We start from the raw sequence: 26,961 nt of genomic DNA, 5'->3' as shown, positions 1-26,961 counted from the left end.
CTGCCATGGACCTGACTACAGAAGAAGGCTGCTTTAGAGAACCCTGATCATCAGAGCCAGAAAGGGGAAGGTGTGGTGAGGAGGATAAAAGAAGAAACATTATTTGAAACATACATTATAATATCTTTGTTTCAGTAGTTGTGATAACTAAGGAAGCCCAACTGGAAAAGAACATAATTTATTTACAGAATGCAAAGTAAATCCATTATCATGGTATACAACCACTAGTCCCTGCCTGGGACAAGTATTAAAGGCTTCGGTAATAGGTTTGAGCTGGACAAGCCATTGCCTGGTAGAGGGGAACTCTTATTCAATGAGCCCCATAGGGAGATCAATCAGAGATTCCCCATGGATCTCGTGGAGGTTATCACAGTACTGAAAATCCTTACTTAAAAAGATAAATATGAATAATCTATTTGTCTGTTAGGGCCACAAAAGTTCAAGCTTTGGAGGGCAGTAAGTCACAATGGAATTGTGAAGATACCAAGGTTGATGAGTATTCTAGGGTTTTACAAGAATAACGTTGGGAGCAAGAGAGATGAAACAGGTATGGGTTGTGAGAGGGCAGTTTGGAATTTGAGGAAAGAGTCAAATAGTCTTTCTTTTATTTGTTAATGGGATATAAACTTTGTTGGCAAGGCCTACATTTATAGACCAGCTTTAATTACCTTGGGAAAGTGGTGTGAGCAGCTTTCATGAACCAGTGTGGCCATGTGGTGTAAGTGCACCCACAATGATGTTAGGTGGGGAGTTCTCAGATTTTGAACTAGAAGTGATGACGGATCAATAATATATTCCTGAATCAAAAACAAAGTAAATAAGATTGTTCTACTTTGGTACGGTCTCTAATTTAAGGTAAAATAAAAAAATTAAGGTGAAGTCATCTGATCTGCTCTGAATTACGTCTGCCAAAATTGGTGAGTTGATTGCTGTAGGGATATTGATCCCAAGTTAATTTACTGGAAGATGTTCACACCTGTCCACAATGTTAAGAGTTGTGCTGACTGTGGATATATTGTTTACAAGTCTCACAGGGAGGTATTAGAAATGTTAATTCAAAGTATAGCCATTTGTAAAAACTGTTTAATTCATAGAATGGAATGGGGGTCTAGAAGATATCTAATTTTCAGTTCTACCTGGACACATGGTCCATGTAATTCATGTTGTCATGGAAATGGGCTTTGTGAGAGAAAAAGTCAATAGCAAGCCATTGTAGTATGTAGTACTGAGTTTCTAAGACATCACTGAACCTCACAGACGTATGTCAGTCTACTGCCATCTGGGAGGGAGACAGCAGGGCCAACTGCCTTGATTGTTATTTTTCCACTAAAAAAATGGAACCATTAAATTTTAAACTGTGGTTACAGAATAAAATCCATAGATATTGAAATTCTAAAACTTAGTAGAATCATCAAAATCCTACAGCTCGCGTGGAAACAATGTAATGAATAAAGGAATGAACAAACTCTAGATTAGTAAGTTGAATACTTAGTAAAAATATAATGGATTAAACTATAAACAGCAAATGGAAAATAACTTGTGTTCAGTCAATACAATTGAGATAAAATTGCACATTTTGGAATGGATTAACTATATTGAAATCCCACTGGTTTTAAAGGACAATGTTAAACTTAGTCAAAATCAGAGTACATGATGGTATTTACTTATGTTTCTCTTCAACATCGTAGACAATATCACAACTTTTATTGTGCTTAAATGTCTTGGGAAAACTGTGTTTTGTCTGTAGACAAGGGGAAGTTTCAGATAAACTATACATAACATAATTGGTAACAAGTAAGCTATCTAATGAAATGCAAAAGAATGAGTAATCTGGGTGAGAAATAAGTCATGTGCAGTTGCTCTGTCCAGTAACAGACTTAGGGAAGATATAATGACACAGGTTTACAATTATTTTTAGAACTTGATGATAAAATGAACCTTTTAGACAAACTAACTATTGAGTTTTGATTTGCACTCCTCAAGCAAGTTTGAATGCTATTTCTATCTTGGAAAAATGCCTGTATCTTATTGTCAGTAAAATTACTGTAAAAATTGAGCTCTGTACTGTCATGTTGTCAGTTCTAGAAAAGCCCCAATGTCCTACGATGATGCTACTCACGTTCCGATACAGCCCACATAGCACCACATTTTGTTAATGCTACTGGGGCAGGGGTTCTGTTTTTGCACTGAACAAGTCAGAAGAGGAGTGATCAAATGCTAGCCATTTGGGTTGCTCTGACACTATCAGCAGTGGGAGGTATGAGAGTATGAGATTGCGAATGTTGGGCATGATATCTGAGTGCTTGAGCCTGGTGTTGTGATTGGGTTATGGTGCAGCAAGTAGTGTGAGACAATGGTGATGGATAGAAGATATCACGTGAGAAATGCATTCATTCATCTTCGCCATCGACAAAATCACTACATTTCATGTGGCATTGCCAGTTCCTATGGGCTGTATGTTCGAAATTTATCTCGTTTGCCATCTGCTCCCGAGGTGTCCCCCGGTTCAACTCTATTATTAAGGCCTCCAGTGCCCTGTCGATAAATTGTGGAGCTCTAACACTCTGCTGTGCAGCTAGTGTCAGTGATTCAGTACAGCTTCCTTTAAAAGGGATAGACGGTCTTTAAGAAATGGAAACTATCTTCTATACATGCTGACAGAGCACACTATTTGGTCCCCTCTCATGAGAACAGCCAGCCATCTGCACAGGTTACTCAAAGTTTGCAAGCTGTCTGCCTCAATGGGAACAAGTGCAGACAGAGCTCCACCTACAACTACGACACCAAGAAAAAGTGCAAACCAATTTTTAGCTCAGAATCTTTAAAACTATTCTAAGATGCTTCAGTCTTGGTTGAATTTTGCCTTTTGTAATGACCAGATATCAAATTTGCTTTATTTGAGGTGGCAATATAAAAATTTTGTTTTCACTTTCATGGCAGTACTTTCTGATCAAATACTGCATGCAGTTAATATTAATTTTATCTCACAAGGGCAGCACGGTGGCTCAAGGGTTAGCACTGCTGTCTCTTTGAGCCAGGGACCAGGTTCAGTTCTGGCCTCGGGTCATTGTCCGTGTGGTGTTTACATGTTTTCCCCGCATCTGCATGCATTTCCTCTGGGTGCTCTGGTTTCCTCCCACAGTCCAAATATATGCAGGTTAGGTGGATTGTCCATGCCAAATTTCCCCTTAGTGTCAGGGGGATTAGCCTCGGTAGGATTGTTGTTGATGCAGGGGCTCGATGGGCCTTAATGGCTTCCTACTGCACTGTAGGGATTCTATGATTCAGTGTTTCTTTGTCAATCTATTGGAAAAATGTGTATAGGACGTACTTCCTTGTTCATATAATGTCTCAGTTTAGGTGACAAATTTATATTTGTCGATTTACAAAAAAAAACAATAACCAAGATATGGAGGGGATGGGCAGTGCTCAAATGTTTTTTTTTATTGCTGGCCTCATGAAAGAATCCTATTTCTGTGAAATTTACATCTTCCATACTTTGCTGATAATTCACTGTGTCAACTAGGCTGAATCTGGGCAGGTTTTGTGGGGCAGACATGCATCTACTGGGAACTGAATAAAGTCCCTCACTGATTTCACTTATGACTTTTATCCCATCTGTCTATGTTGTATTCAAACTGCTGTCCCAGAGGTAAAAGGACAGTGCCCAGGGGTACATTTGGCTAATCATTCCTCTAATTGCATTTTATGAAAAGGTTAATCATCACTGTCTGTTGAATATCTGTTTTAAAAGGGCATTGTCAGCGTTGTCGGCATAAGAGAGACTTTGCATTGTTTTAATTAAGATTCCGGGAGGTGAATATACAGAAACTAGTTCTGGGAATTTAGGTTACTAAATCAGCTTGTCAGCCATAGATAGCTCAGTTGGAAGTCTGACAACACCAGGTTTAAGTCCAACCAATTTATTTGTCTGTGCTGTTATATGCTCTGTCTGAGGCCAGAACCCTCCATTCACCTGACAAAGGGCAAACCCCAAAAGCTTGTGAGTTTACTATCAAATAAATTCGTTGGACGTAAACCTGGTTTTGTCAGACTTCTTACTGTGTTTACCCCAGTCCAATGCTGGCATCTCCACATCAAGGCTCAGTTGGGAGCAGCTGTACCTATGAGTCAGAAGATGGTGGGTTCATGAGCATAAAGGGTTTGGTTGACACTCCAATATAGTACAGAGGGAGTGCTGCACTATCAGAAGTTGCATATTTCAATTGCATTGTCAAACTAAGGTTCTGTCTGCTGCCTGAGTGCTGGTTGTAAAAGGTCCCATATGGCACTATTGCAAAGAAGAGCAACAGAGAAATCCCTGGTATTCCGTGCACTACTTATCCCTCAGTTAACATCACAGTAATGGATTATCCAGTCTTCATCACAAATTCTGTTTGTGTGAACTTGTGTGTAAATTTGTTGGCACATTTGCTACATTACAATGGTGACTGCTCTTAAGAAGTATTTGCTGTGAAGCAGTTTGAAATTTCCTGTGGTCATGAAAAGTGCAATAAATGCAAGTCTGTCTTTTCTTTTCCAAGTCACCTCAGCAAAAGACTAATCCAATTTTCCATGAGGTCAAGCGTGCAATGGAATAAGGACCAGTTCAGCTGTGTAAAGGTTGGAATCCAGAATCTAAATTAAACTAGTGACAGGTCAGAATCAGAACTATAATCAATGCCAAACAAGCTTCAGATTATGTTGACACATTTTAAAAACAGAATAACAAAATACTCTGCATGAACGTAAGTTCAGTGCTGTTGAAAAGCAGGTGGATTTTCGGAATAGCTGTATTGGACATTAAAAGACAACACCTCAGGTTGATAAAGCTGCCTCTTGATTCAAAGCTGAAAATCAGCTGCTGCAGATGGGGCAAAGACTATAAGTGATTGTGCAGGAAACCCAAGTTAAAGCTCTCAGAAGGTTGTAGTTGCAAAGGTAGAATGGTTAAGACATGAGGGATTTAGGCACAGGGGTGAGAATTTTAAAATCATGGCGTTTTCTAATGGGTGATGGGTGAATACAACTTTCTATGAGTTGGGATAAAGGAACACAATATTGGCCATTTTATATTTCCAAGTTCTTATCTCAGCCCTCAAATTCAATTTTCCTGGCCCTTGAGAAGGACTTGGAGTCACTATTGTTTTGCTCCTCATATTGGCTCTGGTTCATTCCTCATTAGTGGATCAATTGACAAATCCTCCCCTGTTGGTCTTCTTACTGATTTAGAAAGCAGTCATATACACATTGTAGGAATTCCATTTCCCGATCCACTTCAACTGCCTTTTTTTAGTTTTTGTTTTTATTTATGAAACATATCACTTTCTTCTGAAACAGTTCTCAATAACATCTTTGGCTTGAGAGTCTTTGCCCCAATCATTGACAACAGCACAGCTGCAGCTTACAACCCTGCAAGATTTTCCTTCTCAGCCTATTTTGTACAGCCCTACCCATTCACCAATTTCTTCTTGTCAGATGATGCTCAGCATAGAGGCTTCTACCAACTGAGTGTGACTCATCACAATTGCCTGCCAGAACACACAAATGAGCCTGTTGTTTGTCCAGCATCTTGACAGCTTCCCAGAGAGCACAACACAATCCATCGTGGATGTTCGCAGTTTTAAGCACTTCCTGAAGTGCAGTTAACACCATGACAACACCAACTACCTCTTCTGGCCAATTAATTCTGGGATATTTGACATTCCCCACGATAGTTCTATTTTAACTAATTTCCCTATTATGATTAAGGAGAGCATAGCAGTGCTGGAGAACAAAGATGTCCCAGAGTAGTCAAGGGCAGAATCTATTTGGCTAGAGCTAAAGAATGAAAAACAGGCAAAGACGTTGCTCAGTGCTGTCAATGGGTCATCAGTTAGTGGGAAGGATGTAGAGGAACATATTTGCAAGGAAATTACAAAGAGGAAAATGTGCATAAATCCAATCGCTAAGAATCCTCTTCAATAGCTTCCCAACCACTGATGTGAGACTCATCGGTCTAATTAATGCCTTTAACACTCAAGAGTTGGAGGCTAAAAGAAAGTTATATAAAGCAGCACCTGCTTCCCTCTCTACACCAAATTCCCAGTTGGCACTCATTCTGTTCACATTATGGGGGTTTCACTGACCAGTTAAGGGAATGTTAAGAGACCATGACACTCTTTTCAGAGAGGTCCAATGCACTTTAAGTGTAATCAGGAGTGATGAGCCTCCCGTGCAACCAAGGCTCCTGAAGGGTGGAAATCTCACCCTTGGGAGCAGCTGGCCAATCAGAGAGTAGTGACTGTTGCCTATAACACTCTGCAGCCCTAAGGAACCATCACTGATCCCCAGAGGCAGATAAGTGAGGTAAGATGGAACTCACAGGTGGGAAGGAGGGATATCGGAAACAGAAAGAGGTGGCTTTCAGCAGCAAGCCCTTCCCTGATGGCAAGCCCCTCAATCAGGCGCTGCAAGCCTGTCAATGATCCAGTCAGCCACTGGATAACCAAACAGGGTTCACTGGTTGAATTTTGGGAGGCAGTTTTGCAGAACATGAGTTATGGGTTCCAGGCCTATAGTTGTGTAATCTTGACAGTTGCTATTCCAAGTCACCTTTCTAAACAAAAATCACAACTGTCATAGAATTTCGATGCATTTTCTAACTCGGTTGTTGATTTTGTTTGTAATTGTGAAGCAAAAAACTCAAAATGTATTTTATGTTTTACAGTTCCATAAAAATTAGCTTGTTTTGTTCATTGAAATCTATTTATGAAAACTAAAATATTTTGTAGCTTTTGTTGCTTTGCCTCTTGTTATACTGCATTAACCCCTGGCTTAATTGAAATAGCACCACGTAATATTTTTCAATCAGCTTCAGAACAGGAATACATAATTCTTCTTGACAACCAACCAGATATCCATATTTTTCACTTCAATAAGGTGGAAGTCATAACTAAGTATCTTCAAATAAATAATGTACCTCAGTTAGGCTATTATTTATTTGAGATTCAAGTTGCAAAATGGTGTCATAATTTTCCACCTGCTATGTGAAAATCTAAGAGAAACTTCTCTAAGTATAGCTGATTGATAAAGTATGTATTTGCAATCCAGTAGCAAAATAAATTGCTTACAAAGAACTGCTAAAATTTTCAGCAATTTCTACTGAGACAAGCAGTCAAAGTAAATTATTGTGATCATTGTGCACTAACCTTGTACACATGATATCAGACCAAATGAATTATACTTGATCACGCTTTTTATTTTAAAGGCCATTTGTTACTCCTGCCACCGTAATGAATTTGACAGCATTAACAATTGATGATTCAAACTTAAAAGTCACAGAAGTTATTACTCATAAATCATCATCATACTTCAATATACAGTACAGCTCTCTTCTATCTTGCTGATAATGGTATAGTGTACTTTTCATAAAGGTGAATACATCTCTATCTTAACTGCAGTACTGAGAGTAAATGGCTTATCCTTTGATTCTTTTTCCAATATCTCAGAAGATCTGCAAGGCTCTATTTTGTACATATTGTCTTCCTTCATCATATCAATGACCTCCTCCAATTGTTATTCAGTCCTGTCTATTATGTAGCCATTGATTACTCATCATCAACAAACCTCAGTTGTTTAAATCTGCAATCACCTTGCATTGCAGGGATTGAAACACTGCAATTTATTTGTTGTGTGCCCTTTTGTTAATTCTAGTCTAGCATTATCAGGTGTTATCTTTGGCTCTATACAATTACACTTCTAACTTCAGGTAACAATGCTTTTCATTTTAATGTGACCTTTGTTGTAACTCCCACATCTGTTTGCTTGTGTCTTACAACTTTTATTTTCACTGTTCTATTTTTCCTTCCTTGATAATTCTTAACTGTTAAGCCCACATTTGTCCATCAGTGAAAGCTTGCTCCTATGCTTGTGAACTCCATTCTGGCATCTCCTTTTCACTTAATGCTAAACAAGACAATATTTACCATCAACCCTCACTAGCACCGTTTTTAAAGGAATCATCACGGGACTTACTGGTAAGGCGTTTTTCCTCTTATTTACTCGTGGAGAGTTAATGGATGCACTATGTTTCGTTGAAGGAATTCTGAAACATTGTTAGAAGCTAATGGAATCTGATGATCAGTCAGCAGATAGACTGACATCACTCTTGGGGGCTATGGTTTCAGTCACTCTTTGACTATAACAAGATAGAAGCATGGAGCACAGGCAACAGAAAGGGGAAACCAGCTGGGGTTTTCAGAGAGCAATTCTCCCATCTCAGTCTCAGCTGTGACCATTTTCGAAGGGACTAAGATTCAGCAAGGAGTAGTGACTGAACTGTGCCCTCTGCACCAACATGGTTTGCAGTCACAGAGCATAGTGAGGATTGAACTGACAGTGGCCATCATGATAACTGCTTCCCTCAATTTCTATTGCAGCAGATCCTTCCAGACTGGAGTCAATGACATTGTCAACTTTTGACAGTTTATGTGCAACACTGCATCAAGAGACCATGTGCACAAAAAGAGGAGAATTCATAGTCATTTCTTTGACCAGAAAGAAGCACCAGAAGTGGGTGTAATAACACTTTCTCGTGGCTGTTTGTGTATGTATGTATATAAACAATGGTTTGAATAAACCAGTCTGGTTGGGTGCTAGAACATCATGCGTATTTCTCTTCCTGCACCTAATGGTACACAAGGCAGAATTTCATTTGTGCCTATAGTGAGTTTTTACCTGGAACAGGTCACTAGCCTTTTGCCAGCGACTCATAGATTGACGGGTAACACTTTGCATTATGCATAGCTCATTATAGTCTCACTCATTCTTACCACCTACCATTGGCATGCCTTAGAAGGAATTGTCTCGTGTTTAACTCAACCTGTCAGCCACACTGTGAACATCCTTCCTTGTTCATCAGTTCTGGAGTGGGACTCGAAACCAGGACTCCTGGTTTGGAGGCAGGTATGCTACCCACTGTACCCACTGAAGACCTACTTAGATCCATATATATGCACAGTGCTTTTATCCTGCCAAGATATCTGGTGATGAGAGTTGGATTGTGGATTCGCCTAGCTGAATAAAATTGGATTCAAGAAGTTTCCTGCAGATGAACCAAGGATCGTTTTGCTGAGAAATAGCCTTAGAAATCTTGTCATCGAAACAAAGCAATTTGTACATGGGTGGACTAATCTTCCAAGATGATGCATCAAAACTCTTCTTGCATGACTGGGAGAGTACAGATGTGACCGAGGACCGACTTTACCATCAAATTAAGATCGTTCTCAGGTGCAAAAACTTGGTAAAGTCGGCCACGAGGTGAATAGTGCCATCTGTGCCTGCCTCTGTGCCAGTTCCCCCTTTACCAAGACCTGAAAATGGCCACGATTGGGACTGTCCCCGAAATGGGTGTGACGGCCATTTAAATATTGCATGCATTTAAATTGACTTAATAGGCTGCACACCCAATCATACCACCAGTTCCTCCTTTACCACCATGTTCGCCATCCAGAATTGGTGTGAAACAGATATGCTCCACAAAAGCCCAATTCGGGCACTCCAGTTAGTAAGGAGGTAAGTGCTGAGCATCCAACGGCTCTCTGCTTGAGATTAGCAGGGTGGGAGGGGGAGGGTGGGCCAATGGCTCTGTGCCTGAGATCGGTGGGGGAGGGGGGGAAGGTGGATCCGATGGCTCTCTGTTTGAGATCGGTGGGGGAGGAGGTAGGTCCAACAGCTCTCTGCCTGAGATCAGGGAGGGGGAGGGGTCCGCTGCCATTGTGCCTGAGATAGGTAGGGGGAGAAGTGGGGAGGGCCTTGTGATTCCTCTGGGTGATGGAGGGGATGGTGGGATAAGGGGGTCAGTAATGTTGGGAGGTGGTGGAATAATGTCTTTGGGGGCCGGGGGAGGCATTATCTGACCCGGGAACAGCATCCTATCATTTTGTTTTCTTGCACATGCACAGTTAAAGGCGCTGATCGGAGCTGCAGGATTTTGGGTGCATTAAACTCCGCCCACAGTCTTCTGCAGCGAGATTCGGAATTGCTGATATTTTTGCAGGCAGCGTGCATAAGGAGGTACCTGAGAAAGGGTCTAAAAGTTGGGTCTGAAACACTCCCAGATTCAAGTCTGCCCAGCACTTAGAATCAAAATGGTAAAATAGGGCTCTGAGAGTCTTTTGGTGCATTTGTGCACTGGCTAAAGGTGTCTGTTCACTGCCAATTATGTCTTCAAAGATCTTGACAATCCAACTCAACAGTGGGTGAAAAGAAAAGAGTAACATTTTTGATGGAAGCAGTCCTACAAGTGTTTAAACATTCACGAATTTGCTTGCCTCTCCTAAGCCAACAGACATGTCACTGTCAGCATTTTGTGTAAACTTTAGCAGCTTTACAATCCCAAGCCATTGGAGAATGCAGACAGCTATTATAGAACAAGGAATCAGTTATCCAAAAAGGACATTGGAGAGTTTATAATGGCTTTGAAAAACCTGCCCATTCATTGTAACTTAAGAATTTCAAGAGGGAGCATTGCAGGACAGATTTGTGTGCAGTTCAAAAAGAGAATGTGTTCAGTATATAATTTCTGACATTGCCAAAATTAATTTTTGACATAGGTTGCCAAATAACATTGTCCACGGATATGGTGAGTATGACTCGAGAGAGGTTAGCAACTGCCAGTGATCTGCAGAAGTAAATAAGCTGCAGCTGAGTAAGCCAAAGGCCTGAAATGAAGGCAGTTAATAGCAGCAGTGACACTATAAAGTCCTTACCAGTGCTTGGGCCCACACTGGGCACAGAATTGTGCATTTATGAAGGCAGAGTGCTGTAGATGCAAAAAGACAGTCATCTTCTCAAAGCATGTAGGAAGAAGGTAAATGGAGAAAATACTGATTGGAGGAAACAGCAGTCATTGCATATGTTTGTCAAGCAACAGCAGATCATAGAATCCCTACAGTGCAGAAAGAGGCAATTTTGGACCATTGAGTTTTCGGCAATCGCAATTCCTCCCAGGCCCTATCCCCATAACCCCACTTATTTATCCTTTTAACCACCTGATATTAAGAGATAATTTAGCATAGCCAATCAACCTAACCCATACATCTTTGGACCGTGGGAGGAAACCAGAGCACCTGCAGGAAACCCACACAGACATTAGAGAAAGTACGGACAGTCACCCATGCCAAGAATCGAACCTGGGCCCCTGGTGCTGTGAGGCTGCAGTGCTAACCACTGTGCCACCCATCAAAACATGAATTAAACAACAGCTAGCAAAACTCTAGATATTTTGCATAGTTTGTTTGCTGCTTATTCCCAGAGGAAATTGTGTTCAACAACAGACCTCAACTTTGTTCAGAATATTTGTAAAATTCATGAGAATGAATGGAGTAAAACAAACTATAGGCCCACCATGTCATCCTGTTTCAAATGGAGCAGCAATATGCACAGTACGAATTGTTAAGCATGCTCTTGTTAAACAAATTCTTGCTACACATTGGAAGTAATGTAAGCTGTCTCTTTTATCACAAACAGGTGAATTTTTTTATTCTTTCTGACAATGCACCTCACACTATACAGCCGAAGGCCAACTGAGTTGTTTCTTAAAAGACAAATATCTTGACCAAATGGGTACAAGGACCATATAGACAGCCTGGAACAAGGTTTTCATTGATGTAGCCACATTTAGCATGGTCAGTAGATGATCAATAAAGCAGACAAAAGAGAGCTATGATAGGCATAGGGTGAGAGAAAGAAGTCTGAACCAGAAGGTCAGGATGAAAGATCATCATAAGCAGTTGAGGAGACTCCCAATAAGGGTCATGAAAATATGTGGTCTTACACCTATTTGGTCAAGATATTTGATAGTATAAGGGATAAGTTTGTACTTATTCGTCATGTTTTAACCTCAGCGATTCATGAAAAGATGGAAATTGGGAAGATTTAAATGAGTCTGATGAATTGGATAGTTGCAAAATGAATGAGTACCAATAGTTATTTCAACACAAATTGTGCTTGAACTCAGTTGAAATCTGAGTCGGAGTCTAAGACACATATGTTTTTTGAAATGGAAAATTCAACTGAAGGTTAAGGGCAAAATCAGTTCTTTTGTTGGAGAAAACTTGTCAGACTCAGGCCTTGATGGGTCAAGGTCTTTCCCTACTTTCTGGAAGCTTGGGTCAAGAAATCCTCTTGGGAATAGGAAATCAGTGGTTAAGTTTAATTTGTAAAATAAAAAACAGGAAATGTGTATATATTGTGTGGATTGTGAACATTGTCACCAGGATCCTCTGGCCTTCCCATGGTGTTTTTCTTGGTAAGAAGTCTCACAACACCAGGTTAAAGGCCAACACTTTTTCTTGGTGGCAGGATGTTTAAGGTTTTTTTCAAAGTTTATTTACTAATGTCACAAGCAGGGTTACATTAACACAACAGTGAAGTATGAAAATCCCCTAGTCGCCACACTCTGGTGCCTGTTTGCTTACACAGAGGGAAAATTTAACATAGCCATTGCACCTAATGTGCACATCTTTGGACTGTGGGAGGAAACCAAGATACCGGGAGGAAAATTGCGCAGACATGGGGAGAACATGCAGACTCCACACAGGCAGTGACCCAAATCAGGAATTGAACCCAGGTCCCTGGCACTGAGGCAGCAGGGCTAAACACTGTGCCACCGTGCCGTTCCACAGTGATGCACCATTGACTGGCAGCAGTATTTTCTGTTGCTGTCAGTGGGATTTTTCATTCATTCCACCCTATGCTGCCGGGAAACACATGGCGCAGTTACATTGTTGGCAGCATTACTGATGTGAAGATCCAGAAGTTCCTTCCCATTGTAACTTTTTTGTTTAAGGAGGGGGGAGTGTAATAGCACTCTGTTGTGGCCATTTACATATATATGTGTGTACATAAATGAAAATCAGAATTAACCAGTTGAATTGGGTACTCAAACTTGTGTTTATGCACAAGTGTTTTTGTCCTGCCAAGATATCACGATGGATGTTTGGCTTCTCCAGCATAACAAGATTTCTAATGGAGTAGGAAACCATGGCATCTTCCTCTATAGACACCTCTTATGAACAGGAAATTGTTTTGAACCACAAAGGGCACCGTCCCCTTAGCATACAGTTGGTGTGCACCCATGCACTGAGCACAATGTGAATGCCCGCTAACCTGTAGCAGCCACAATTCTTTTATCCTGCACCAGACAACAATTCCTGCCATATTTCAGCCACCACAACAAATCAGAGTCTGTCTATTTGGGTGACAAGGACTTCCAGCTCTTGTGGCTCATCATAGCCCTCCATCATCCAAATACACATGGACAGCATTCTACAACAAGATCCATACTCCCACTAGGAACGTCAGGGAGCAAATAGCTAGTGTTCCAAAATAACAGTTCTGTGGCCTGGTCCACTAAAGGCAAGCTCCACAATACTCACCAGAGCATTTCTCCAAATTTCCATTGGTTTGCTGCATCCAATTGTTAACTTTAAATCTGAGATTGATAGATTTTTATTAATTATTGCTATTAGGGGAAAGCTACAGCTCTCTAAAAATTATCCCCACATTACCACCCCTGAGTTTGTACAAGTGTTTGGTGGTTTGTACTATAAAAGTGCTCTATAAAGTTGCAAAATTCAGCAGGGAATGAGTGGCCCTTATTACTTGGTTGCAGTGAGCAGCAGAGAAGGGGGAAAGAAGGAAGTAAAGAATATCTTCTCTTTCTGGTTGGTCTGTCTGTAATCTATTCTTCCCACTGTAGGTTCAATGAAATCAACCCCAATTTTCCAAAAGTCATACTTTGCTGTCTCTCACATTACAGCCGTGACTCAGTTGGTAGCACTCGCGCCTCTGAGAAAATTGTGCGTTCAAGTCCCACTCCCGGAGTCGAGCACAAAAATCACTTCAGTGCAGTACTGAAGGAATACTGCATTGTCAGTGGTATTCTCTGAGGCTAACAGTTCATAGTGAAAGCTTCTAACCCTCATTTCAACCTGATTGTAGAGTACAGAAGCCCTCAATGAAAATTAATTGTTAGCTGGCTTCAAGACAGAAAGCAGAGTGGGAGTAAAGGATTGTTGTTCAGAGCGGCAGAATGTGGTGTCCCACAAGTGGTGTTCCACAAGCATCAATGCTGTGACCTCTGCTGTTCACAACTTCATTCACGATTCAGACTTTGGAATCCAAAACACAGTCAAGGATTAAATCTTGAAGCAATGGACTTGCCCACCATCTGGAAAGTCAGAGCTGAGCCTGTGTCTGACGGCCCTGGAAGCTACAATAACATTTTACTGTAAAATCAGGCAGTTCATGGCCTGAAGTCATGGCTCTGTCCCCATGAAGCAGGATGTCTCACCTTCAAGAGCTGCCAGCCTTCCATATGGCTGTTAGCTTTTCAGTCCCTGGGAGCAGTAGATATTGCTGAGACGGTAATCAGTCACCAAACTGGAGCAGCAATAGAGGCATGGTGAGGGTAGGGAGTGTGGCAGTGATTGGGAGGGTAAGAAGGGTGGTTGTTATGCAAATGTGAGTGGCCCCTTTCCATTGGTGGGAGCCAGAACAGATGGGTATTGCAGTTTTGGTCACCATATTACAAAATATAGAGGGAAGGGAGAGAGTGCAAAGAAGATTTATAAGGAAGGTACTGGAAACACATGGGTATACATATAAAGCAAGGAATGACAGGCTGAATCCCTTCTCTCTTGGAAAAAAGAAGCCTGAGGGACAAACTAATCAAAGTTTTTAAAATTATAAAATGTTTTCACAGAGTGGATACAGAGATAATGTTTCATCTTATGGGGAGGAGACCATCAATTTAAGATAGTCATCAAGAAATCCAATAGGGAAATCAAACTTCTTTATCCAAAGAATGATAAGAACATGGAACTCGCTAGCACAAGTTGAACGGAATAGTATAGATGGAGTTAAGGGGAAGCTAGACAAGGGAAGAAGGGAACACGTGGTTATAGAATGGGAAAGATGGGAGGAGGCTCAAGTGGAGTGTAAATGTCAGTGTGAACTGAATGGTCTGTATCTGTGTCTTTGCATGTAACTGTGCTGCAGAATTGTAAAGTAAAAGCCTGTCTTGGTTGTGCTGCAGAATCACACCAACTAGCTAACGTCCTGACTTCTCCAACACGATCTGTGTATGTATACTTTTTTTACTGGGAACAGTGAGGGGCGAGTAGTTCTCAAAATCGCAATATTAACTCCAAACTCCATGAAATATGATTTCTTCAAATTGAAAAAAGTCAAAGAAAGTGCCTGATGATAATAACCCACCAGCCTCTTCAATCACTGAATAAGTATCTCGCTATCTCTATACCTTATCTGAGGAAAGCATTGAGAGAAACAAAGACACGGAATTGGGGCGGCACACTGGTTAGAGTGCTGCCTCACAATGCCAGGGACCCAGGTTCGATTCCTGGCTTAGATCACTGTCTGTGCCGGAGTTTGCGCGTTCTCTCCACGTCTGCGTGGGTTTCCTCCAGGTGCTCTGGTTTCCTCTCACAGTCCGAAAGATGTGCTGGTTAAGTTCATTGGCCATGCTAATTTCTCCACCAGTGTACCCGAACAGGTGCCAGATTGTGGCGACTGGGGAATTTTCACAGTAACTTCATTGCTGTGTTAATGTAAGCCTACTTGTGACATTAATAAATAAACTTTAAAAATGTTTTGGATGGGCAGTTTAAATTTCTAGCATGAAGGGTGCCATGTAGAACTACCACTGTCTGAATCAAAGGACGAGGAAATCAATATGACATAATAGTACGCTTGACCTCATTCTCAATCACTTATTAGTCTCGGGTGCCTTTGTTCCTGATGAATGTAATGCAAATAACATATCTTTTGCCATTATTTTAGTAAAACAGCACACAGGAAATTCTATTGCAATCCTAGAGTCCACTCCTCCTATGTGCTATGACAAGTTAAAATTGTAGGAGTTATTTTTAGTGGTCAAAAATGCAAATTCAAGTAACAGAAAAAGACATTATAGATCTTCAACTAGCATCACCAGCCCATTACATAATGGTAAATTGCAACAAATCTCCTCTCCATAGGCACTGCAAGAAAATATAAACTGCCCACAAGCCTGCCCAAATAATAGAGCGTGATTCTATGAAATCAGCAGGGAGCGCAATGTCGCTATGGATTGAAAGAAATCCTGTATTACTGAAGATTTGCTGCTTTAGTGACAAAGCTAATGCTTTACCTAATATACTCATAATATTAAGTTGCGGAGAAAGTTTCTATACCAAGTTAACTGTCTCTGTTGTGGCTAATGTCCAGGCAACAGACAATGTTGGGGATATATCACAGAGGCTTTATCATGCTATTCACAACATACTAAATTAAAACATAGGGGTTCAAAACATGGGGTGCATTGTGTGTCAATAAATAGGTCCCAATACTGTGCCTGGAACCAGTCCTCTTTAGTTGACAACATTTATTTAGAAAACAGATGGAGAAACATCAGTTATCAATTTTGCCTTCTGTTTGCTATATGCAGATTAAGACATGGGAATAAGGCCATTAATTATAGAAGGTGTAACATGAGACAGGTACTTAGCAAGAACAACATATTTACTTTCTGATTCTTTGGAAATTACCTACAGTATGTTTTATGTTGTAATTCAATTCTATAGAGATTTTATTGTACCATTCATTTCAGAACTAAACTGTATTAGCAAGCTATTTCGCTTTTTATCCTTAATTTAGAAGGACTTTGATTCAGCAAATTACTGCAATTCTTGCTTAGTTTACAAATTGATGAACAAATCTCTCTTGAGATTGGCTTCTTCGTGAGCAGTTTGTGAAAATGACAGACAAGCAGAATATATATTATTCACTGTTTTATAGAAATGTAACTTTGTTCATGATGTCAGTTGCAAATAATAAACACCATAATGTTAAAACCTTGATCCAGGATTACAACCATGTTATAGAGGAAAGGTTCTTTAATTTATTATTCACTAGGCTGGAGGCAGTTCAATAGTGCAGGCATCTGTTCAATAAGGATAATTAGCATAAATGCTAAAACTTAGATCTTATACAGTTCGCAGTTACTTGGCTGGCTTTGACCTTAAATATGTGCAAGTGAAAGATAGCATATGAAAGCACATTTAGCAACTCTGAAACCATGGATACTCACTGGTTCATTAGGAAATACTGTATAATATTGATATCACTGCTTTCCTGCATTCATCACACAAAAGACAAACATTCAAATTGATCAAGCTCAGCTTCCAAAATTCACTAACAGCTTCCGCTAATATTTTAACAGTACAGGTAAGTAAATAACCTTTGAATATTGGACAAGTTAGAAGAGTACAAAGCTGAATGTAGACATACATGTTGCTGTTTATATGAAAAATCCCATGAACCTGTGCAATTTTGAAAGCTGGACATTACAAGTCACTTGCCCACAAGCTTCTTGTGAATTTTTGCACCACAACCAGGATGGTATGTTGCCTCCCTGGTGCCAGGGTCCAGGATATCTCTGAATGGACAGAAAGCATTCTGAAGGGAGAGGTGAACAGCCAGAGGTTGTGGTACATATTGGTACTAACGACCTAGGCAGGAAGAGTGATGAAGTCCTGCAGCAGCAGTTCAGGGAGGTAGATAGAAAGTTAAAAAGCAGGACTCCCAGGGCTGTAATCTCAGGATTACTCCCTGTGCCACGTGCTAGTGAGGCCAGGAATAGGCAGATAGTGTAGCTCAACATGTGGCTAAACAGATGCTGTAGGAGGGAGGGTTTCAGATATCTGAATCATTGGGGTCTCTTCCGGGGCAGATGGGACCTGTACAAGAAGGATGGGTTGCATCTAAACTGCAGGGGCACAAATATTCTGGCCAAGAGTTTTGCTAATGTCACATGGGAGGATTTAAGCTAGCTTGGCAGAGGGGGTGGGACCCAAAGCAAAAGTGAATTAGCTGAAGGGGAATGAGAGAGTAGGGCCAGTAAGACTCAGAAAAACAGCAGGCAGGGTGTGATTGCTAATCAGAGAGGGTCTGGTGGACTGAAGTGCAATTGTTTCAATGCGAGAAGTGTAACAGGTAAGACAGATGAACTTAGAGCTTGGATTAGTACTAGGAGCTACGATGTAATTGTCATCACAGAAACTTGGTTAAGACAAGGACAGGATTGGCAGCTTAAATTTCAGGATATAGATGTTTCAGACGGGATAGAGAGGAATGTAAAAGGGGGTGGGGAAGTTGCACTACTGGTTAAGGAGAATATCACAGCATACTCCAGGAGGACACCTCAGAGGACTCATGCAGCAAGGCAATATGGATAGAGGTCAGGAATAGGAAAGGTGTAGTCACAATGTTGGGGGTTTACTATAGGCCATTCAACTGCCAGTGGGAGATTGCGGAACAGATATGTAGGCAGATTTTGGCAGGGTTGTTGTGGTGGGAGATTTTAATTTCCCCTATATTGACTGGGACTCACTTAGTGCTAGGGGCGTGGATGGGGCAGAGTTTGTAAGGAGCATCCAGGAGGGCTTCCTGAAACAGTATGTACATAGTCCAACTCGGGAAGGGGCCATACTGGACCTGGTATTGGGGATTGAGCCTGGCTAAGTAGTTGATGTTTCAGTCAGGGAGCAATTCGGGAACAGTGACCACGATTCCGTAAGCTTTAAGGAACTGATGGATAAAGATAAGTGTAGTCCTCAAGTTAAGGTGCTAAATTGGGGGAAGGCTAATTACAACAATATTAGACAGGAACTGAAGAATGTAAATTGGGGACAGACGTTTGAGGGCAAATCAACGTCTGGCATGTGGGAGGCTTTCAAGTGTAAGTTGACAGGGATTCAGGTCCAGCACATTCCTGTAAGGATGAAGGATAAGTATGGCAAGTTTTGGGAACCTTGGATAACAAGAGATATTGTGAGGCTAGTCAAAGAGAAAAAGAAAGCATTTGTTAAAGCTCGGAGGCTAAGAACACACAAAGCAAGTGTGGAATATAAGGAAAGTAGAAAGAAACTTAAGCAAGGAGTATCTGGCTGATGCCAGGGAACGCTCAATGTAATAAAAGGCAAAATACTGCAAATGCTGGAATCTGAAAGAAAAAGAGAAAACACTGGGAAATCTCAGCAGGTCTGACAGCATCCCACAGATACTCTCAGACCTGCTGAGATTTCCCAGCATTTTCTGTTTTTGTTTCAGCTGTCAAAATCATGTATGCAGTCAATAGTCCCTTGCGCATGTGATTATCCTGATTGCTGCAAAATCCAACGCTCTGGCTGCCCCACTCTTGCGTTCCAGACTTTGATAAATCGATGCATTCTCCTGAACACAGCATTGATCGCCTCCTGGATACACTTGTGCATTGCTGACCTGGAAATGCTGTAAGAAGTCTCACAACACCAGCTTAAAGTCCAACAGGTTTATTTGTAGCAAATACCACGAGCTTTTGGAACACTTTTCGATATCTTGTCTGCTTTCTTGCATCTTTGTAGAAACTTGATGTCTGTGTTGATATGCACGATCTTCTTGGAGATCCTCTCCACTTGGAGCCAGCAGTTTGTGGTATCAATGGTAGTCATGATGTGGAGATGCTGGCGTTGGACTGGGGTAAACACAATAAGAAGTCTCACCACACCAGGTTAAAGCTCAACAGGTTTATTTGTAACAAACACCATTAGCTTCCTGAAAGCTAGTGGCGTTTGCTGCAAATAAACCTGCTGGACTTTAACCTGGTGTTGTGAGACTTCTTATTGCGTTTACCCCAGTCCAACACTGGCATCTCCACATTTGGAAATGCTGCACAAGTCTCCAGTGAAGACCTGGCAGGAAACTCTTTCAAAGAGGTTTGGGGGCAGGATGACCTTTAATGCCACTGGTATGTGATTGCCTCCAAGTTCTTGTAGATTCGGATCTTTGTAGAGCAGCTGGCATATTACCACAATGTGGGTATGCCGGCGTTGGACTGGCGTAAACACAGTAAAAAGTCTGACAACACCAAAACCTGGTGTTGTCAGACTTTTTACCATATTACCACAATCCAGGGTGCTCTACAGCACCTCTGACATTTCCTTTCTCATATCTGCTGTTGATGCAGTGCCTGTGATATACCTGAGTTCAGGCCAATGCTTGCCATCACACTGGCCCCAGGTCACAAGCATCTTGAACTTCCTGAGGCTCCCTTGCCACTTGTCGCTCTGGCTGTTGCCCCTCCTGGCCCTGGCCTAACTTGTGCCAGTTCCACTCATCTGGACAAGAGCCAGTAGAAAGGCAAGATTGCCTGGAGCCTGCATCAACTGTGCCTGTATGGATCTGTAAATAGGTTGCAGTGATCCATCTAGTCAACATCTTCTTTGTAGTTTTGCATCCATCTAGACATGGCTTCCTCATCCCACCCCTTCATGGTGAAGGACATCTAAATGAATGCTGCTCTCATTCATATCTGAACTCTGAGGTCAGTCAAGCCCAGAACTAACTTGGCAAAGGCTGCTGTTCCTTTTTTTAGCAATTACAGTTTGGATGCAGAACAGACTATTTTGTTAACTGGTTTTCTATGCTTTGCACAGTAGTGTTAACTTCAGATAATGCCTAAAACTACTAATTACCACCCAACTACTCATATTGGGAGATAATCATTAAACTTAACAAATTCTTCCAGCCTTATGGTCTCTCTTTCTCAAACATTTTTAAATGTAAGTTATCAGGGTATGGATGATAATAGTTGCTTTTATTGTTCATCGCTCACTGTCCAGAGAGAAAGGCCTTAGGTTTTCTCTTTGAACCACTGTTGTCCTTCTAAGGATAGTGGTACCACAATGTTGCTATGTAAGAAATTTCAGAATATTGATCCAGTAATGATAGTACAGGAATGGCAATATCTGAAATGCATCTTAATCCATGTCATGTTAAGTCTTAATGCCTTTCCGAGTAAAAAAATAGAAATATGTGAATTCTTTAGAACTGTTGTTTGTCAACTTCATAGCACAATTCCAACACCAACATTCCTATTTAAATTTTTGGTTAATAGTTCCAAGACTACCTTAATTAACTTTGGATTTCGTAACACATGAGGGAACAAACGTGTGATGCTTGAATGATAACAATTTTAGAACATAAGGATATAAACATAAGAACATAAGAAATAGGAGCAGGAGTAGGCCATCTAGCCCTTCGAGCCTGCCCCGCCATTCAATAAGATCATGGCTGATCTGTCGTGGCTCAGTTCCACATTCCCACCCTCTCCCCATAACCCTTAATCCCCTCGCTTATCAAAAACCCATCAACCCGCATCTTAAAAATATTTAGCGAGGCAGCCTCCACCACTTCAACGGGCAGAGAACTCCAGAGATTCACCACCCTTTGAGTGAAGAAGTTCCTCCTCAACTCCGTTCTAAACCGCCTCCCCTTTATCTTGAGGCTGTGCCCCCTAGTCCTACTGTCTTTTTTGAGCGGGAAGAGTCTCTCCACCTCTATCCTATCCATCCCATTCATCATCTTATATGTCTCAATGAGATCTCCCCTCATTCTTCTAATCTCTAACGAGTACAAGCCTAGTTTATTCAGCCTCTCCTCATAGCTCAACCCCCTCAACTCCGGTATCAGCCTAGTAAACCTCCTCTGCACTCCCTCCAAGGCCAAAATATCCTTGCGTAAGTGCAGCGACCAAAACTGCACACAGTACTCCAGCTGCGGCCTCACCAATGCCCTGTACAGTTGCAGCAAGACTTCCCTACTTTTATATTCAATCCCCCTCGCTATGAAGGCCAGCATCCCATTAGCCTTCCTGACCACCTGCTGCACCTGCAGGCTGGGTTTTTGCGACTCATGCACAAGGACCCCGAGATCCCTCTGCACCGTCGCCTGCTGCAGTTTTTCGCCACGCAAGTAATAGTCCTTCCTACCATTATTCCTACCAAAGTGGACCACCTCGCACTTGCCAACATTAAACTCCATTTGCTAGTTCCTGGCCCATTCGCCCAGCCTGTCTTGATCCTTCTGCAGACTCTCCACACCCTCCGCCCAATTTGCCATTCCACCAATCTTGGTGTCATCAGCAAATTTCGACACCATACACTCGGTTCCCTCCTCCAGATCATCTATATAAATGGTAATATCAAAAAAAGATTCAAAGTAGACCATTCAGTCCCTCAAAGTTGCTCCACAATTCAATAAGGTCATGGCTGATCAGATTATGGTCTCTATTCCACTTTCCCGCATATCCCCTATAACTTTGACTGCCTTCTAGATCAAAAATCTGTCAAACTCAACCTTGAAGGTATTTAATGATCCAGCTTCCAGTGCTCTCTGGGAGAGATCATTCCAAAGATTCCATTGGTTCCAGATTCCCCATCAGGAGAAACATCTTTTCTGCATCTGCCCTATTAAGTCCGCTCTGAAACTTTTTTATGTTTCAAGAAAATCATCTTCATTCTTCTAAACTCCAATAAACACAAACTCAAACTACTCACTCTTTCCTCAGAAGACATCCCAGGAATAACCTAATGAACTTTCTTTGAATTGGCTCCAATGTAAGTATATCCTTCTCTCAGTGAAGGAGACCCAAACTGCATACAGTACTCTAGGTATAAGCTCACCAATTCCTGTGCATTTGTAGCAAGATTTCCTTTCTTTTATACTCTACCTTCCTTGCACCAAAGGCAAACACTCACTTTGCCTTCCTAATGACTTGCTATATCTGAATACTTCTTTTTATGACTAGTGTACAAGGACATAAAAATCTCTCTGACTGCAGCTCTCCATTTAAGTAATATTTTGTTTTGCCAATCTCCATACCAAAATGGATAACCTCATATTTTCCCACATTATATTTGATCTGCCAAATTTTTGCCTATTCACTTAATCTATCTATAGAGTCCCTTTGAGATACTTTGTGCCCTTCTCACAACTTGCTTTCCCACCTATCTTTGCATCATCAGCAAATTTGGCTGCAATACCTTCTCCCCCTTCATCCAAGCTAGGTATCATATGTATTAACTTTTTAATAATTTCTGAAGTTGAAAGCCATTTTCTGTTGGTCAGTTACAATCCAAGAAATAAGAATTTTCATATTCCCAAGAGAAATATTTGTTTTTGTTATGTTTGTGATATTCAAGATTGTGTATTCTCTACTTGAAGACTAGATTGAAAACTAGGAATCAAAGCAGAAACACATATGCTGCATCTGAATAGGATGGAGCCTATTGTTGAGATTCATCTGCAATGTTATCTTATTTATGATGTTCTTCTGATTGTTTTTGAAACAGATATGTGCGTTGGAGAGACAAATCTTTGATTTTCTTGGCTACCAATGGGCACCTATCCTGGCCAATTTTCTTCACATTGTCACAGTCATTTTTGGCCTTTTTGGGACTATCCAGTTCAGACAACGATATATAATCAGGGTGAGTATAACATTTGTAGCCCTAAAAACTGTATAATCGCCTGAGTCAAGAGATAAAGGTGGCAGTGAAGCTGTCACAAAAAGGATGTTAATTTTTTGTGCTCTCTAAAGAGGTAACTAAACTGTAAAATTGAGCCGAGAAGATCGCAAATCACTTATTTCATCTTTGAATTAACCATTTGAAACATATTAAATAATCGTATAATTTTCCACCATTTGATACACTGATGTAAAGGGCCAGTTACTTTCATAAATTGATTTCTGTAATATTTCTGAATGTATGGACTATTGTTTTAAATTGATAGCCAAGGCCTTACAATAAACATTTACTTTGTTCAGTTTTTGAATCGGCATGTGATTTATCAAACACACGTAGAAGCTACAATTGCAAAAATTAAGTAATCAAAACGCTGAGGCACACAAGGCAATATTTAACATTCGTGAGTAGGTAAGCAATAGCTACATTAATGTTGTCCATCTCAGAGCTAATAAAGATGACCGTAGATACGCTGAATAGTCTGAAAATGAACCATTTTGCATTTATCACTGATCATTCTGTTTACCAATGTCTTAGGCAAGAACAGAACAAGTTTCTCATATATAAGTAGGAAGGATAGATAGAAATTCCACTTTTCTCCATCCAGCAGAGCACACATTGTGAAATTTCATAACTCCAGCAGGGAGAGGCTTGTGTGCAGTTCTTTGATAGGTTCTTCTGATACATGTTGGGTGCACTGAACAAATTTTCATCCCAACTTTCTTACATTAGTCCCTGAAAAGTGACTTTTTGCTTTGCTTCATTTGGAACATGCCATGTGTGATTATTGACTATCTTTGATTTGTGAGTACTAATGTTTATTTATACAAAAATAAGATCACAATGAAAATTGAATGCATTGAAAATAGAGCAGGTAGTTGAGAATCTTTTGAGAGATGAAATTTCATGCAAAGGGAGAAGCAGATGTTCCATTTTGCCTTTGACACTTGTAGTATGTTTGTATATTCTTTTGACACTATGCATTTAAGACTAGAAACCCGTAACTAATACATTTTTAAATCAGTAATTTAAACAAATTGTAAAGAAAGGGTTAATAGACTGGTTGTGAGTTCAGAGCGCTGTTTGTTATGGAAAACAAGATGGAAAATATACTTGCTAATTACAATAATGCTTATTAATTGTAGTGATCCTGGTGAATTGAATAGATCAAGTTCAATTAAACTGGCAATCGCAGCAAACTGGTTGGACTCAATGCAGACTGATTGAAACCAGATAGGTAATCACAGTGGGATGGGAAGAAGTACTAATGTGGCTGTGAATGGAAGTCAACTTGTAAATATGGTAACTAGTCAACAACTGATCATGCACCCAGCCAACCAATCTGCATTCTGAAGAAGATTCTGTATGAGCTCTTTAACAAACTATGTTCAATATGTAAACGCCTGGAAAGTCCCACATAGCAGTGCTCAAGAAAGAAGGCAAAAAATACATACCAATGAAAAGGGTTCCAATGAAGAAATCAGGAACATCTTGGTCAAAGATCATTCCTGAGTGACCTACAGTTATCTCGGATTGATCAGCTGAGCAGCTACTGTCTGATTTAATTAAAATGGCTTTGTTTAAAGTTCCCAATTAATTGGATTTGGATGAGATTGTGTCAATTGTAATTATAATCTCTGAAAAGTAAGAAAGAGATAAAATCACCTAAATTTTGGTGAGTTAACTGACACAGTGGCTAAATTCCATATGAGTATGGAAGAATTAGGTTTATAAAATGTTGAGAGGAATAGAGAGGGTGGATTCTCGGAGGCTATTTCCCAGGGCTGAAATGGTCACTACGAGAGGACACAGGTTTAAGGTGCTGGGAAGCAAGTACAGAAGAGATGTTAGGGGAAAGTTTTTCACTCAGAGGGTGGTCAGTGAGTGGAATTGGCTGCCATCGGTGGTGGTAGAGGCGAACTCACTGGGGTCTTTTAAAAGACTTCTGGATGAGTATATGGCATTGGGAGTTACAGATAATTCTATGGCTTGGAAGGTATAGATGTGATCGGCGCAACTTGTGGGCCGAAGGGCCTGTTTGTGCTGTAGTGTTCTATGTTCTATGTAATTAATGATGAGGTATATCACCAAAATCAATTAAGGTATTGGGGCCTTGAGTTAAGGAGATAGCCAGAGGTAGGAAAAGGTTGACAAATGGATGAAGAGTTCTCTTGTTAAGCTATGATTAATAAAAGCTTAATGACTTCTGGCATATAAGGTGCAAGTCCAGAGACAAGAGGAGTTAATAAAATAGTTAGGATTAGGGAAAAAAGCAGAGTTACAGAGGAAAGCCGGTGATGAAGAGGCCATAGTAAACTGGTTGATGAACTCTAGGAGGGATGGGAGAAGGTTTGATGTAATGCTGAAAAGCACAGATGCACTGGGCTTTTGTACTAGTTGTCTGAATGTAAGCAAAAAATGTGATAAGTTAAAGTGGGATGGTAAGTGAAATGAGGAGATAATGGAGAGGGACAAAATGGAGACGGAAAATTTAAATGCTGCCTTCAGGGCCTTACGAAATGTACACTGTGATTTATCGACAATGCCAGGTCCAAACACAAGCATTGATCCAAGAAGTGAGAATGGCCAGGATACTCTTTGTTTGATATGACTGGGGAAAGTAGCACCCAACACCAGATCCTCAGTTTGGTGGATGTTGCCCTCTGCCACATGTCCTCTGGCTGCTGGAATGGCCAAAATGGTGGTAACCATGGGGCAAGAGGAGTATACACCTGCTGGACACAATCTGCTCCTGAACTACAACCATTGTCAGAGTAAAGGCACACTCAAAGCCCAAACTGATGATTTGTCATTAAATAAGTTGCTCCTCAGGGAGAGGTGCATGCAGGTCATTTACAGGTGCTAGATATGGGCTAGTCCCAAGCACTGTGCCTCATTATAGTTGCAAAGTTAGTGGCTAGAAGATGGCCTCTAAAAGAGGGGCATGTGAAGGTTAAGGGAGGAAATTGTGTAGTTTAAAGTAAAAACAAATGACCAAAAAACAGTCATGAGTGGATTACACAAAGAGCTGGAGGAGAAACAGGAAAACTTCAAGAGATGAAGTGAAGAATGGTCGACACTGTTTAGAGAACCAGTGTTCCAATAAGAGAAGGAATGTGAAAGCTTTTATAGGGAAAAAGTGTACAGTCAGAAGCAAAAGGCAAAAATAGAGTCAGAATCATAAGAACATAAGAACGTAAGAACATAAGAAATAGGAGCAGGAGTAGGCCATCTAGCCCTTCGAGCCTGCCCCGCCATTCAATAAGATCATGGCTGATCTGAAGTGGCTCAGTTCCACTTTCCCACCTTCTCCCCATAACTCTTAATCCCCTTGCCTATCAAAAACCTATCAACCCGCGTCTTAAATATATTTAGCGAGGCAGCCTCCACCACTTCAACGGGCAGAGAATTCCAGAGATTCACCACCCTTTGTGTGAAGAAGTTTCTCCTCAACTCCATTCTAAACCGCCCCCCCTTTATCTTGAGGCTGTGCCCCCTAGTCCTACTGTCCTTTCTGAGCAGGAAGAGCCTCTCCACCTCTATCCTATCCATCCCATTCATCATCTTATAC

General features: G+C 40.9%; 1 protein-coding gene across 1 annotated transcript in view; it reads left to right on the top strand.

Moving 5' to 3' along the window:
* The window catches only part of nkain2 (sodium/potassium transporting ATPase interacting 2), a 428,338-nt gene that overhangs the window by 143,462 nt on the left and 257,915 nt on the right, over positions 1-26,961 (top strand). Inside the window, exon 2 of the mRNA XM_080193313.1 lies at positions 23,217-23,354. Coding sequence (XP_080049439.1) covers positions 23,217-23,354 — 138 coding nt within the window. The remainder of the gene's footprint in view (positions 1-23,216; positions 23,355-26,961) is intronic.

This window comes from Carcharhinus amblyrhynchos, chromosome 7, assembly GCF_965287045.1.
Source record: "Carcharhinus amblyrhynchos chromosome 7, sCarAmb.v2.hapA, whole genome shotgun sequence".
In the NCBI taxonomy this organism is placed as follows: Eukaryota; Metazoa; Chordata; class Chondrichthyes; order Carcharhiniformes; family Carcharhinidae; genus Carcharhinus; species Carcharhinus amblyrhynchos.
Note: the sequence above shows the minus strand (reverse complement) of the source record. Positions and strands in the feature narration are given on the sequence as shown.